This window comes from Rousettus aegyptiacus, unplaced genomic scaffold (assembly GCF_014176215.1).
Source record: "Rousettus aegyptiacus isolate mRouAeg1 unplaced genomic scaffold, mRouAeg1.p scaffold_m13_p_6, whole genome shotgun sequence".
In the NCBI taxonomy this organism is placed as follows: Eukaryota; Metazoa; Chordata; class Mammalia; order Chiroptera; family Pteropodidae; genus Rousettus; species Rousettus aegyptiacus.
In genome coordinates this window covers 78,410,905-78,426,620 of record NW_023416309.1, presented here as the reverse complement: position 1 = coordinate 78,426,620, position 15,716 = coordinate 78,410,905, and the positions used below count along the sequence as shown (strand labels likewise).

Below are 15,716 nucleotides of genomic sequence, written 5' to 3'. Positions count from 1 at the left end.
TCATCTAGACAGAGACTGTGCTGTTTTTCTTTGCCTCGGTATCCCCTGCACCTTAACACACTGGGTGGCACATAGTAGCTTTCAGCAAATACTTTAATTGTATTGCCACCCACAACCAGAGGCTTCCAATTTGGGGAGTAAGCCTGCAGTTCAAGGATAGGGAGTATCCTAAAAATCCCAGTCTTTTTAAAACTAATGAAATGAATTGTCAGTGTGTCATAAGAAACAAGTACCAGCCAGTGCTAAAGGGCATAGGTTCTGGAGGAATTTGATTCCTGGCCCTACCACGTGCTATCTTAGGTAGGTCACTCCTCCATTTTCTCGTCTCTTAGATGGGGATAAGAATCTTCATAGAGTTGTGAGAATGAAATGAGTCAGTACGTGAAAAGTGCCTGGAATTATCTCTGAATCATTAAACCCAGTCAATGTTAAGTATTCGTATTATAGTACTCCTTTGGATAATCATTCAGCATGTTTTTCTCTCTTATTTTCTAATAGCTAGAAGAAAAACTCAAAGAAAAAGTTGATGTAAGTCTGATCGAACGAATCAATCTGACTGGAGAAATGGACACATTCAGCACGTATGTACCTTGCACACTTGCAGGCTCAGGGCCTGCCCTTCACAAAGAAGCACGTCTCAGGCTGTAGGCTTTAGGTCACTACAGAACCTAAGAGGTTTCCAGGGCTTCCTGTTGGATCAGGAATATTCTCCACTAGCCACTAAATAAGAAGCATTAGAAGCTGCTGCAGCCACCTCCCATTCTGCTTCCTCAGATACAATCTATTTTTTTAGCTTACGGGTCTTTATTGTTGTACTGTCTAGAATAACAAAAGAGAAGAAAGCCTCCTTTGGCCATCCCTGCAAGAAAGTCAGGTCCAAGGCCTTCTATCTGACTCCCTACGTTCATGGACAACCAGCCCCTCCTCCAATATTTTAGAATATATAGCTGTAAGCAGACTGATTTTAGCCATATGGTGTGTGTGTGTGTGTGTGTGTGTGTGTGTTTAAGGTGGGAGGATATCTCTCCCAAGATGTTCAAACTGTAAAACCTTCTTGATACAGTTCTTTTCTTGATGTGACCTTGCAGTATTTTTGTTGTGGTTTTTAAATGAAATTGGGATACACCAAGCTTCAGCTTTCTCATCAACCACTTAAGGAAAAATCAAAATTCTCTTCCGATGTCATTTCTTGTTTTCTCAATTTCTTTTTTTTTTTTCCAAGTTCTGATGTAAACATTTTGGCAAACAGGTACTTTTGAAGACAGAAATGAAGAGGGATTTGGGGTGTAGCAAATAGGGAGACTAGCTCTGGAAATTTGTGTCCTGAATGAGTAGGGACAAACCCGAATAAGACCAGGACATGCAGCAAGAATGAAGAAAGAACCAAATGCTCCTCATTGTCACTAATTCCTTTTTGAAATGAAAGTCAAGTTAGAATCTGAGTTTCTGATGTAATGATGGATCTAAATTTACACAGGTGCCTAAAACATATGCAGGGGACTATGTCAGTCATTCAAAAAAAAATTTTTTTTTTAAGTTATGACCTTAGTAATTTGTCTGATTTGCAGTGTCATCTCTAGCAGCATTCAGTTGCTGGTTCAGGATCTGGATGCTGCCTGCGATCCTGCCCTAACTGCCATGAGCAAGGTAAGGTTTTAGTAAGTGCCACTTCCTAGACTCCAAGAGTAACCTCAGATGGTTTCTCTTGGCTTTCGCCTCTAGCTTCTTTGGGCTCTTAAAGTATGGCCTGAGAGAGAAATGGAAGACCTACAAGTTTCCTAAGGTGCTCAGTTTATCTTGCACCTTAGGTCAATTGTCCTTTGAGAAAAAGATATGGAAGTGTTTGGTAAATCCAAAGGAGATATTATCTTTGGTTAGTATCTGACACATCCTTGAAAACCTTAAGTGGTCTCATTAGAATGGGCATTTTTGATAGTGCTCATATCACTCATTTTCATTCTTGCCCGCTGAGAGGTTTTTCTGACTTCTTCTGAGCTCTGGTGGCAATGCAGGATTATTTGACCGAGTTGTGAACCGTGGTTTTCTGATACTATGGCAGCCCATCAGTCAGCCTTTGGCCCTCAACTCCCCTCCTTTGGCACTTACCACATACTGCGTAGTGTTGCTATTTGGCTTTTATTTGCCTGTGTCTTTTCTTCCTAAAAGAATGCAAATTCCTTAAATGTGTGGACCATATAGAACATAGAAGACTGTCATGTTTGCTGATTAAGTTGGAAACAGGCAATTCTTTATTAGTTTCTAAGCCAAATAACATGAAGCTACCCACTCTACAACCTTCTAGAGTAGGTGTCAGCAAACTATAGCCTGTGGGGCAAATCTGGCCTCACTGCCTGTTTTTGTAAATAAAGTTTTATTGGTACAGAGCCATACTCAGTCATTTATATGTTATCTGTGGCTGTTTTTTGTTACAACAGCAGACTTAAGTAATTACACTAAGACCATATGGCTTGCAAAGCCCAAAATATTTACTATCTGGCTTTTTACAGAAAAAGTTTGCCAGTGCCTCTTTTAGAGTCATAGACTCTTGTAGCTTTCTTACAAATTCTGGAGAAAGGACTTCTCTGTGGTATACCAGCCAGTAGCAGAGCACATGGAAAGAACACTGGCTTTGGAGTCAGACAAACCTAACTCTTCTCTTCTTTCCTTTGGAAGTGTGAGCAAATGCTTTAACCTCTCTGGGCCCAAGTTTCCTCATCTGTATGGAAATGCGCGTATCTGCCTCCCAGAGTTGTGAGGATGGAACACAAAGAGAAAAACTGACCTGGTACCAATAAATGCTAGCTCTCTTTCCCTCTCATCTGGAGGAGTGGCCATGTCACGAGGTTATGTAAGCAGACATTTGATCTGAATTTGGTTTTGTAGTAGATTGTAAATATTTAACAAAAATAGGATTAAAACCAAAACTTAGGCTTCAGGGTTTTATGAAGTTAAGTAGGGAGTCCCGAATAGCTGATGTCACAGAGTTTCTATTCAAAAGGCTAACCCTTTTGCCTTTTGCCAATCAGATGTAGATGTGTATTTCCAGTATTCTCAGTGTTTACAAGCAGAAAACTCTGAGCAGGCAGGTTGATGCTAACCCATATTCTTAAAGGAGCGTGGCTCTGAAGATTTGTTCTGTGCGCTCTGGTTATCCCCTAGCTGCTGGTGAACGTTTACTACATCCTGAATATGATCTGTTCCAGCTGCCATCTCTCCTGAGCTGCCACACACTTGAGACTGGAATGCAGCTGGTGAAAAAATTTTTACATTTACTAAAGGAAGAGTGAATTTTTTTTTCAATAAAATAACAATTGAAAGGGATTTAACATTCCAGGTGTTGCTTATATGAACTGTCAGTTCACTAGGTGGATTTCTCTCAAGCTCCCCCTGACCCCACCACCCATGTCTCCCCTAGACCCGTACCAGCAAATATTAACAGAGACCATACCTCCAGAATCTTTTGTTTATATCATAGGAAAACCACAGATGTGGGAACACAGCAGCTGGGAGGCCATTACTCTTTGTCTGAGTCTTCTGGAGTTCTAGCAAAATGAAATTCATGTGATGAAAATGACCAGATATAAACAAGCCAAGTGGTCACAGATTGATTCCGCATACACTGTCTGTTATTTGTGCCTGTATCCTGTTTTGTGTAGTTTTTTTAGGATTTTTAAAAACTTGTTTTGTGGTCATGCTAATTTCTGCCTCTGATTCCATCATTTTTGCTGCTAATTGAACGGTTCAGTTCAGACTCTACCCAGCACAGTGCTAGGAGTTATAAGGCTGGGAAGGGCATAGACCTTATCTCAGGGTTCTTAGATTCCAGAAGGTGTGGGGCAAGAGATGTGTGAGATGAGAGGAATGTCCAAATAACTGTACTTTACTATCATAAAAAAATCAGTACCAAAATCATTCCCATAAGAAAAGTACAAAATATACCCTCTTTCAAAGACGGGAGAGTTTAGATCCAGATGGGAGAAGAGCAGAGCCTTCATAAGGAAGTGGCATTAGAAATAGACCATGAAGAATGGTGAACTTTTGAACAAACTTGTGATTAGGAAGGCGTTCTGAACAGGGTGACGATACGAGCAAAGGTTTGTAAAGCGAGGAAAGCTCAGAACTTCGTGGAAATTGCCAGTCTCATTACACATCTTTGGAATTCCACAGGGGCTCTGTACTTGTACTTACATAGTCAAGATTGGAAATGGGGAGCCCTTAAGGAGTTTATATTCTGGTAAGGAGAAAACATTGAATAACTGATGCTGTGAATAAATATATTCTATAAATGGTGAGAAAATGAGTGTCGGGTTTGCCAAAGTGGAGCAGAGTTGGATGATTCTGAGTTGATGGAAGGAGTCTTCTTTGACAAGATGGATTGAGCCAAACAATTTGGTTAAGTCATTCTCCTGGGAGATCATTCTCATTGAAGACGCCCCATGACTTCCTTCTTGCTTAGCACATAGGACTTTCATTATTTGTCTCTTTGCTACCTTGTTCGTTCTGTGATTTCCTATGCATATATCTATACTGCAGCCTCTGAGCCACTTTTACTTCCCTGAATGCGTTATTTTTTTGTGGTTTCCATACCTTTTTTCATTCTGTTCTTTCAGCTTAGAATTATCTTCTCACTGTTGTCTGCCCAATGAGCATATTCTTTAAGATATTTCTGCCCCCTTTTTTAAAAATTGAGGTATAATTCACATGTCACAGAATTAACCCTTTCAAAGTATATCATTGAGAGGTTTTTAGTATGTTCACAAGGCCACGCCTAATCCAAAATTACAAAGATTTACCCCCATATTTTCTTCTAAGCATTTTATAACTTCAGTGCTTACATTTACTCCTTCAGTCCATTTTGAGTTAGTTTTGTATGTGGTGTGTGGTAAGGATTTAACTTCATTCTTTTGCATGTATATATCCAGCTATCCCGGTATCATTTGTTGAAAATACTTCTTTATCCATTGAGTGGTCTTGACACTCTTGTCAAACATTAATTGACCATAGATATATGTATGGGTTTATTTCTAGAGTGTCTGTTCGATCCCATAGATCTATATGTCTGTCCTTAGGCCAGTACCACACTGTTTTGATTATCGTAGCTTTGCAGTAAGCTTTGAAATCAGGAAATGTGAGTCCTCCATCTTTTTTCTTTTTCAAGATTGGGCTATTTTGAGTCTCTTGCAGTGATACCATTTTTTTGTCTCACCTCAACTGTCTTTTTCCCTCAAGACATTATAGTATGTAGACTACCTCTGCTTTGTTATACAATTATTTTAATATCTCTGCCTCCCCTGTTAATCTTTGAACAGCATGAAAACTTATTCAGTTTTAGATCTACATGGTGTAGCATAGTACTTGTTTAATGGTAGTACAGTAAGTCCTCGCTTAATGTCACTAGGTTCTGGGACCTAAAGTAAAACAATATATAACAAAACCAATTTTACCAATAGGCTCATTGCCTTAAATAAGAATTAAGTTCCTACAGCATTATAACAAAATGACATTGAATAAAACATTATTCGAGGTCTTGCTATATTCATTGAATGGCTTTGAAGATGAAAAAGGCAGGAAGAAAAAAAACTAAAGTCTGTAGACACCTTCCTGACAAAAGAATGGTGACTGCTTGAGACGGAGATAATTGTACTGAACAGATTTAGCTGTGCGCAGCAGGTAGGCATAAGAGTAGGAGACTTGGGTGTCTTTATAAGAAATGGCAGGATCGAAGCCCCTGAAACTTTAAGGTGCATACAGGTGCTTTTGAAGATAATGTGATGTTTCTTGATGGTCCTTAATAGCAGGGCCTCTTACTTCAACAAGTAGCATCCTGGAGCCGACTGAGAAAGGTCAGAGTTACAGCATGCCCACATCCAGCTATTAGCTCCCCCAGGCGTAGGCAAAAGCCCTGCTGCTGGAAAGGAGAGGAAATACAGAGGGGCAAAGTTTGATAGAAAACACACAAGTGGCCTTAAGCAGGCTACGCCTATGTGGAGGAAGTGAGAGTTTAGTGGTATTTCTGAAACTGTAACTTTGAGATTATAGTAGTGTTGCTGATAAGTTTCCCTTCCCATATTGTGTTATTTTTTTTTTTTTAGATAAGCTCTGTGAAATGATAATAAGTTATCATTTGTGGAGCACTTAACAGGAATCAACACCTAAATGCATTTTCTCATTTAGTTCTGACAATAAATTTATAAGGTGGCTATGTTATTTCCTACTCCCTCTCACACATAAGGGAACTGATACTCAGAGAGTATAAGTTACTTGTCCATGATCTCTTAGTAGGTGCCAGAGACAGGATTCGAATTCAGGTCTCTCTGCAGGATTGTACCACATCATACATACAGAATAAGAGTAAGTCATTTGGGTAGATTTGGAAACAGAGGCAAAAGCAGGTTAAGTAACTTTCTTAAAAGTGGAAGAACAGTAAGTCAGTGTGTGCCCATTACTGCTAGGTTCACATGAGTACTCATGCATACTTGAATATGAGCCCTTCAGGCATCTTTTAGATACTTGTCTTCAGCTTTTCTTGATCTGACACCGTGACTTTTCCACAGAAGAGAAAATAGGTTGAGAAGCCAACCCGAGTAGTCCAGTCTGCTTTGCCAGTTCCTTCCTGAAAACTAATGAATTGTCATTCTGGTGTGTTTGTTTGTTTCCTTTTTCATAATATGCCCCAAATCATAAAGCTTTATAACAGTAAAGCCAGAAATAAAACCAATTTTCCTGATTCTTGAAATGGTAGTTGTTTGAAGTGTTTGTGTGGAAATATGAAGAGTTTTGTCTTTAAATGTAAGTCTGATTATGGCCTTACAGATAGGGTTTGTTTGTTTGTTTGTTTTTTTAAATTCTGTGACTTTCTTTAAAGGGACCATTTGTTCCCTGGTCCTCTCCTTGCTAAGTCCTTTTCTTAGGGCTACTCACATCACGAGGTTGAAAGAATTTCTTTCCAAAATCAAACACACTTAGCTTTTTTCCCATTAATGGTAGTTTTAGAATAAAACAGAAAGAAGAAATGAGCAAATTAAATTTCCTTACAGTCTGGCATGTAATTTCTATTAGATTTCAAGATTGTGAACATGTACTAATTTAGGAGGCTGTATTACTAATCCCCCAAAGACATTTTGAAATAGCTAGAACAGTCCTCAAATCTGTTCTCATTTTCCTCAGTCATTAAAATGTAGATCTATTTCAGGAGGCCCACAGAACTGCATGATTAAGAAATCTTCAAGTTCGCTTTCCACCTATAATCAAAGCACATCTTTCTTTTTTCCTAAAAAAGATTTATTATGACCAAAGGAAATCACATTCATTATAGAAAATAGACTTTTAAAAGGAAGAAAATTTAAATCACCCATAATTCCAATTAATGGATATAGTTCAGTCTTTTTATGTATTTTTAAATAAAATAAGTTCATATTTTACTGTTTTATGACCCATTTTTCTTATTTAGCAGGTTTTGTTGTCTCTGTCATTTAATCTCAAACTACAATATTTTAATTATCGCATAGTATTCCATAGTACAGAGTATTTGTTATTAAAATCATAACATAGTAGTTAACATTTACCATGGAATTAATACATGCTGGACACTATGTAAGAGCATTTCATGCATTATCTTTCAAAACTATACAGACTTTAGGTGTTATTATTATCCTAGAATCTTAGCTGAGAAAACCGAGGCCCAGAGAGGTTAGATAATTTGCCCAAGTCACACACTAGGTTGCACAGACAGTATTAGAATTCATAACTGGCAGACTTCAGAGTTCTTCATTTTAAGTACTGTAATCTACCCTTTCCCTTAAAATGTATGTAATCAATTCACATGATGGAGTTTTAAGTTATTTCCAATTTTTCACATTTATAAACAGTCTGTCAATGAACATCTGTGTTTGTGTTTCTAAAGTCATAATTATTAGCTTAGAATAATTAATTGCCTTAAAGGGAATTGCAGAGATCAAAAGCTATATAAAATATTAAGATTTTTGATAGATGTTTTCAAATTATTTTTAAGAAAGGTTGTACAAATTCACCTTTCCATTAGCCAAGCAGTGAGTGGAGGGAGAGGGGATATATATATTCATCTTCTTTAAACCTTTGTTACTCTAGTTTCTATTCTGTATCTTCTTGATTTTCTTTTGGAGTTAAGGAGCATGTATCCTTGACCAGAGAGGTGAGAAGAGTCATTGTGCACAACCTTGTACTATATGTAGATTTTGTTTGCTTCAGTTCCTTCAGCTAATTTCAAGTTCATTTAGAATGGTAATACTTCTTTTGGAAAGCAACACAGCAAAATAGACATGGACTTTGGAGTTAGATTTATTTCTAGATCTCAACTGTGCTAATTTCTCACTTATGCTTCATTAGGCAAGACATTTATTATCCTCTAGACTTTCTTATCATCTGTAAAGCGGGAGAATAATACCTCCTTCACCATGTTATTATAAGCAATAAGTTCACATGAAGACATCAAATGTGGTGCTTGATACATAGCAGGTGCTCGGGAAATGTTTCTTTCCCCTTTTTATTCCCCACATAGTGCCTGATCTAGTGCTGTACATGCAGGTGGTACCTATAAATGTAGCAAAAGCCACTGCTTGGGGCCAGTGTCCCAGCACCTTAAACAAAAACACTGGACTCCACTTGTCTGAAATGTTCCCAGAATCCAAATGTCTGAGTCTGTGCTCTGTATATCTCTAGTCCTGTGATCAAATGAATAGGTAGAAGTTTGAATTTTTAGTTAAGGAAAATCAGTTTCTCAGGAGACCTCTTTCCAAGCTTCACATGGCCATGCAGACAACCAAGTTCCACATTAAGCTGGTGGAGCTCTGTTCTCTGCTGAGTGGATTGGTCAGAATTCTCTGCTACAGTGGGCCCTCTCTAAGAAGTGATTATCTCCCCAGCTTTCCTTGTGAAGTGTTAACATCAACCACACGCTCCTTCCTCAGGCGGCAGAAGCCACGGGCAGCGGTGATGCCCTGAACCCCACAATCTGTCCCGGTGGCTACGTGTTGGGTCATGGAGGCTCTGGCATTGTTATCTTGATCCTTTCTTTGCTGTGTTTCTGTCAACCCTGCATCTTAGTTACTGCTTCTTTGCAAATTGTTTTTCTTGTGATTTATCTAGTGCCAGTAGTATTCAACCCCACCCCACTCCCTAAATGAAAAACACAAAAAGAAAAACTTTAAGTATGGAGAAGTAAATTTTAAATGTCAAATGCCAAGTTTACCTGGAAAACTTGGAATCTTATTTCTCCTGATGGCTTTTCATGTTTGTTCTTCTAATGCAAGCTACTGTTCTTTCTTTTTTTTTAAAGATTACTTTGCTTAATCTCTATATTTTATTAGCGTCTCCTTAAGAAACTGGATTTACCTTGAACTAAGGCCCAGTAAGTGCTTTTATTCTTTTCTTAAAAAATTGTTGTTTAATAAGTATCTAGGAAGCAGCCTGGCTTAGTGCTTGGGCTTCAGACAGATCTGGGTTGTCTTTATTCTACCATTTACCAGCTGAGTTACCCAACCTCTTTGAGCTTTTTGAGTTTCCTCATTTACAGGGTTGCTATGAGCATTATATGACATCATGTATGACTAGTAAATGAGATGTCTTATTCAAAGTGCCAGGCAAAGCAGCCTGCACATGTTAAGTCCTAATGTAGGTAGGTACCTTGGGACATTCAAGTTACAACCCAAACCTTAAGTCATCTCAGGTGGGCGATGGTAAGAATCAACCATCTGAGGCAATGACTGAACAGAATCACTGCTAACTATATTTTGCACATTTTAAAAAATAAGAATAAACATGATGTCAACTTTCTTTATTCTTTAGTACTTTAAATTGTTTTCTTACTTTGTTAAGCTGACTTAAACTGAAAATCAGGAATCTTCTTGAGTTTTGCTAATACTTCTGTGAACTTGACCAGTGGGTCATAACTGGCTAAAGTATAAAAGAAAATCCAATCTTTTCATATATATTTCAATGTGGGCAAGTGCTGACATGGCCAGTAGTGATCAAGAGAGATTGGCTCACCAGCAGCAACTTGAAGTCCCACATCCTACACTCCATTTTCCTTCAGAGTTGCTTTGTAACCAATGACAGGGCATATCACCACCTCCTTTTAGGGTCTTCTTCTGTTAACAGAGAACTGTAATGTTTAGGTAATTGCTTAGTAACTTTTTGAGATGTTGGAATATAAAATGCTGCCACTTTAGGTTACAGTAGTCAGCACCTCACGTCAATTGGAGGCTGGCACACCAAGCTCCTCTCCCAGCTCTATGTGTTTCCCTGGGGCATTCTGTGCTAAGCGTCACTGCAGAACGAGATGAAGTTTAGACGTTGACAGTATCTGTCAGTGTTCGCCTCACCCAGTGAGCTCATTTAAAATCGCCTAGGATGCTCGTTGTTTGGATGGATCGAATCTCTAAAGCCAGGTGGAAAAAGAAGCTTCTTCAGTAAGATAAAAGCAAATGAGGAAAACATTATGCGTAACCAAAGCATTAGAATATAAAGTCAGTTCATATTAGACCTTTCTACTGTTTCTCCATTATTTGTTACTATTTTTCTCCAGTAAAAAATTAGAGACCTTTTTCTATCTAGAGCCTCAAAACTTAACATCTCTGGGCCTTGGTTTTCTTATCTATAAAATGAAGATGGAGGTCCCTTCTTGCTTTTCTGTGGTTCTGTGCTTATACCTACCTAAAGCTTTCAGAATATAAGTGTCTGCTGATTTGAAGAAACATTAGGACAAAACATAGAGTCACTTGAGCTTCCCAGGAGCTGAGGAATCATCCATGTACAATACGGTTCTTTTAAACAAGTTCTCTCAGCATTGAATTTTTCCTTTCCCCAAGAGCTCTATAAAAATAGTGTTTTCTTGCCAGAGACATCAAGGCCTCAGAACTACTGCCTTCCTTCTATGAACATATTATATGGTTTGTGTTTGGCTTAGGATCTTTTTAACAGACAGCCCAGCTCCATTCTGAGAGGCTGACTCAGCAGAGCTCCTCCAGCACATTCCCACTCTTTTCAGGATTAGAGTGCCCAGCCTCTGCCAGCTTCCGGACAGGCGGGGAGCCGATGCTGCCTCTCTTCTCTTGTGTATTCTCAAGGGGGAAAAGACACTACAGTGTTGCTTCTTTGTCTGTTTTGCCGTTGGTACTTTCCAGAGCAATTCCCTGACTGCTCCTCAGGTTGTTAGAACTTGAGCCAGGCAGTCTCTTTTGTCCACGGCCTGGTCAGGGACCATATCAGTCCTCTGAGCAATGCTCATCTCCCCCACCCCTGCCACCCACTCAATCCCTGTGGCATTTTCCTTCCCTGTTCCCCATCACTGCCTTACCCTCTGACCTGCCCCTTAGGTTTGCCAGGGAGCCTCTCTCCTTCCCCTTGATCGAAATCCTGACATAATCCCAAAGGTTCGAGGAATGAGAATCTAACATTTTATTATGAAAAATTTCAATTATATGCAAAAGTAAAGACAACAGTATAATGAACCTCATGTACCCATCACGCAGATTCACTAATTTTGTTTCATCTGCTCCTCCTGACCCCAGATATTTTAAAGCAAGTCTCACATGTCATATCATTTCTAGTTTGTTTTTTTAAAAAATTCTCAACTCCTCTCAATTTACTTGAGAGAAAAGCATAAGTTAGCTCTTGGCCAGGTTTCATTTCATTTTAGCCCAGCCACCTCTCTGGCCTCCCAAGCTACTAATCTGCTCAGAAGTAGATGTCCCTCTCCCGTTCTCCTACAGTCTTTTTTTGGTAGAATAGCTGACAGAAGAATAGGATCCAATTCATCTGCCTGGTGAGGGTTCCTTTAGAAGATGACCACCTAAGTGGGAAGGGAAGGCTGTTTCAAGCGTGAGAGAGACAGGGTAAGAAAAGATGCCTGAGTGACACCTCGCTGTCATGGATGAGGTGGAAATACTTGTTTTTATTCACACTTACCCACTACCAGCTGGATAAGACAAACTCCCCAAAACAAATTGGCAGCTGTGATGGCAAGCTACGGCCTAATATCCACTTCCCCCTGACCCTTTTCTGGTAACAGGTAAGGCCGTCCTCCTGTGAGGGATCTAAAGGCTTGTCCTGCCCTGTCTCCCTTTTCAGATGCAGTGGCAGAATGTGGAACATGTTGGCGACCAGAGCCCCTATGTCACCTCTGTCATTCTTCACATTAAGCAAAACGTCCCCATCATCCGTGACAACCTGGCTTCGACGCGAAAATACTTCACTCAGTTCTGCATTAAATTTGCAAAGTAAGTCCTGGAACATTATCATCATTGGGTTATGTTAACGCTGTACTTACTACCAGCATGCTCAAAGTCTAGGTGTCCCCACCATCCAGCTGGAGCTTATTCTGGTGCCAACAGGCAGACTGATTTTTTTTGTGCCCAAAATAAGCATAATAATAAGGAATGTAGTTAGTATTAATATATTGGCGAGGTGGAAAACCAGAGGAGAGAAGGAGCAATTGGGATTGTTTTATAAACTCTATAAATGTCTAACCAATGTACTATATACTTGAAACTAATTTTTTTTTAAAGTGTAATAATAAAACTAAATCTGCTGACGTCACAGATAACAGTAACAGCAGTACAGTCACCAGCCAGACCAAGGCAAAGAGAAATGAGCTGAGGGATCCTGTTATTTTTAATTACGTGGACATAACTGTGCCCCAGCCTCCCGCTGGATTAATTAAAATTTTTTTTCAGTGATTCCATATATATAAAGGTAGGAACCATCAGTTCTGTTTCTTTTGAGCCTTCTCTTCCTCCTTCCCCATAGTACCTATTAATGTGGCTACCAAAATTTATTCACTTGTAGATGTCCTTGAGTCCAGGAAGGTACCAGAAGTTGGGAAGGGCAAATCAGGGAGCTGCTTTACGAAGGCTGTTGGAGTGAACACACTGAGATGCTGTTTTCCTGCCATGTCCTCACGTGCGACCGTTTCTGGTTTGATGTTTTGAAGCAGGGAAATAGTTCGGTCTTTTGCCAGTCAGTCAGCATCTCGCTGTAGCACTGTTTCCCCTGAGACCAGACAATGCGGAGGTCAGTGCCCCTCTGACCAGTTATCAAACAAGCGCTTCAGCAAGTTCTCAGGAAAGGGCTTCAGGAAGGTCAGCCCCGTCCAAGCTACTGTGTTTAGATGGTTCTCATCCAAGTCCCAGAAGGTGATTTAGGACTCCAGGTTTCTGTCATCCCCAAGTCTCTCCCCATTTGTATTCAATTAAGTCTTTCCTCTCGTTCACAAATAAATCCCTAAGGAACAATAGTTATGGAGTGGTTTGTGGTGTCAGCTTCAGTTTCCAGTTTGTCAAGAAGGGATAGAGTGGACTCTCCAGGGAGGTGTTAATGTTTGCAGTATGGCAGGTGACCCAGGAGTTGACATTTCCTTTACTCTCTGGGTGCTCATTAATGTGTGTTAAAAGCATTGCCGATAAATCACATGGTGACACTCTCTATAACCCCTGGTAGAAATAGTATCTCTATGAAAATTTACCGTGGCCAAAAAACTCCAGTGTGGTTGTGCAGGGGTCTGATTGAGCTCACGTTAAAGTGAATGAGAGATTCCTTTTCTGGGCTCGTCCCGGCATCGGCCTTACAGCCTCTCAGAGCCGTGTCATTACTAAGCCCACATTGGATGAGCTGGGAGTAGGGCGGCTATCTCTCACATCTGGAAAAGTTTAACCTGTGATCTAGAAAGTGGCTTTCTGATTCAATCCGTGGTACCCTCTCATCCTTGTAGAATCCCAGTCGAAGACTTGAAACCTCGAGGTTGGGGCTGTGTGAAGACCCTCCCCCAGCCAAGAGCAATAGCTACCACCACCTCAAGGGGCTGGAGACATGCTTAGCAGTTATTCACTACTTTGCTGGACTTCTCCCCCCAAAGACATGTCCCTGGTCCCTGTATTTTCCTTATGTCACCCCCAGTAGACTAACACACAGCCTGTTTGAGGGCATAACTGAAGCCTATTCTAGTGTAAAGTAACTTAGATTATAAACTATGTACCCTTCCAGTTATTCATGAGGTCAACCTCACGTTCTTGTTCGGCCTGACTCCGGTGTGAAGAATCTATTCTAAATAGTCCCTGTTCTCCCTCCCGATCAGCAGATCTGCCCATAGATTTGATCTCTGGAGTTTAAATTCATTTCTCTTTAACTTCCTTTCCTTTCCACCAAAGCAAAGCCATAGATGTTCCATTTTGCCTCCATTTGGTCTGTGAAGCAACAGCCTTTCCTGTTTAAACATCAAGATCACCCTCCTCCACCCCCCGTTGAAACTACTATTTGAAACACAAGTGACTTCCCTCGTCCACTAAGCTGATTCTCCTCCATTCAGTAATGGAGCTAATAAGACAGATTTCTTAACAGTGGCTGGGAGGATAAAATGAGAAGGCATGTGTAAACTTCCTGATAAAGTGCTAGTACCAAGCTGACATTCAAAAGGTGGTAGCTGCTACCATTATTATTTATTATTATTTATTATTTATTCAACACGCATTCTCTTGAGAACTTGCTACGTCCCAGACACAGAATTAAATGCTTTGGCCATAATAGACATGGTCCCTATTTTCATTTGCCTTAGAGTCAAGTAGAGGGAAACTGACATGTGAATAAGTATCATAAAGTAGGTTAGATGGTTAGCTAAAGGTCTGTGGACTCTACGCAGAATAAGGTGGAAAGAATATGGCGATGGAGGAAAGGCTTCTTAGGAGAGACGTCATTGAGCAGAGCCCAAGAGATGTGTGTGTACTGACCCACAAGGCCGTAGGGAAGAGCATTCTAGGCAGAGGGAGCAGTGTAAGCAAAATCACAGAGGCATTAAATAGCCTGCAGAATCATGGGATCTGCAAGTAGCTCAACTGGGTTGAAGCATACAGTGACAGGGCTTAGCATGATGAGGCTGGACTCGGAGAATCTAGACAACCAAGGAGGGCCTTATCTGCAGCCTTACAAGAGTTTTAATCAGGAGAGGGTCTTGATTATATTTGTATTTGAAATAAGTCCGTTTGGCAGCAGGTAGATTAGAAAGGGTGAGGCTGAAGGCTGGGACACCAGTTAGGAAACAGTCGAAAGAGCTCAAGGCAGTAGTGGCAATGGTTGGAAGGATGGATATAGGAGTTCAGGGGAAGAGCCAGTAACCGATTAGATACTGGGATTGAGGGTGAGGGAGCCCTCTTGAGTAATTCCCAGTTTCTGACTTAGATGACTGCGTAGATAAGATCCAGTCCACTGAACCTGGATTCTGGGGTGAGGCTGAGTCATGGATATGCTGAGGTGGATGTGCCAGTAGGCCATTCCAATAGGATGTCCAGTAGGTCGTTGGATATTAGAGTGTGCACAAGTATACAGAAAAAGATGGAGAAATATCGAAGAGGATGGAGGTCACAAGCCTGAGAGCAGCATTTGAAGAGTGAAATGAGTGCTAGCCAGCTTTTATCTCAGCCAACAAATCCTGCTTTATTGCCACCATTTCTCTTTTGGCCATTAGCCCTTATGACCATCTACCCCTCCACCACCACCACCACCCATCCCCCAGTCTGTCACTCTAGATCTGGCCTTGATTATAGGCATTTCTAGTTCCCACACCTTTCATTCTACATCAGTACAACCCAGTTTCCCTACTCAGCCCCTGCAATTTTTTATCCTAGAAATCCCTCCTGACCTATTCAAATTTAATTCTCCCTTTCCCCAAACCAGCATTATTATTGATTCAC

At 40.4% G+C, this 15,716-nt stretch overlaps 1 protein-coding gene across 2 annotated transcripts in view; it reads left to right on the top strand.

Annotated features, from left to right (window-relative positions):
* The window catches only part of VPS53 (VPS53 subunit of GARP complex), a 122,690-nt gene that overhangs the window by 88,419 nt on the left and 18,555 nt on the right, over window positions 1–15,716 (top strand). For both annotated transcript variants that reach the window (XM_016138974.2, XM_016138975.2), the window contains 3 exons: window positions 499–581; window positions 1,569–1,647; window positions 12,106–12,254. In XM_016138974.2, coding sequence (XP_015994460.1) covers window positions 499–581; window positions 1,569–1,647; window positions 12,106–12,254 — 311 coding nt within the window. The remainder of the gene's footprint in view (window positions 1–498; window positions 582–1,568; window positions 1,648–12,105; window positions 12,255–15,716) is intronic.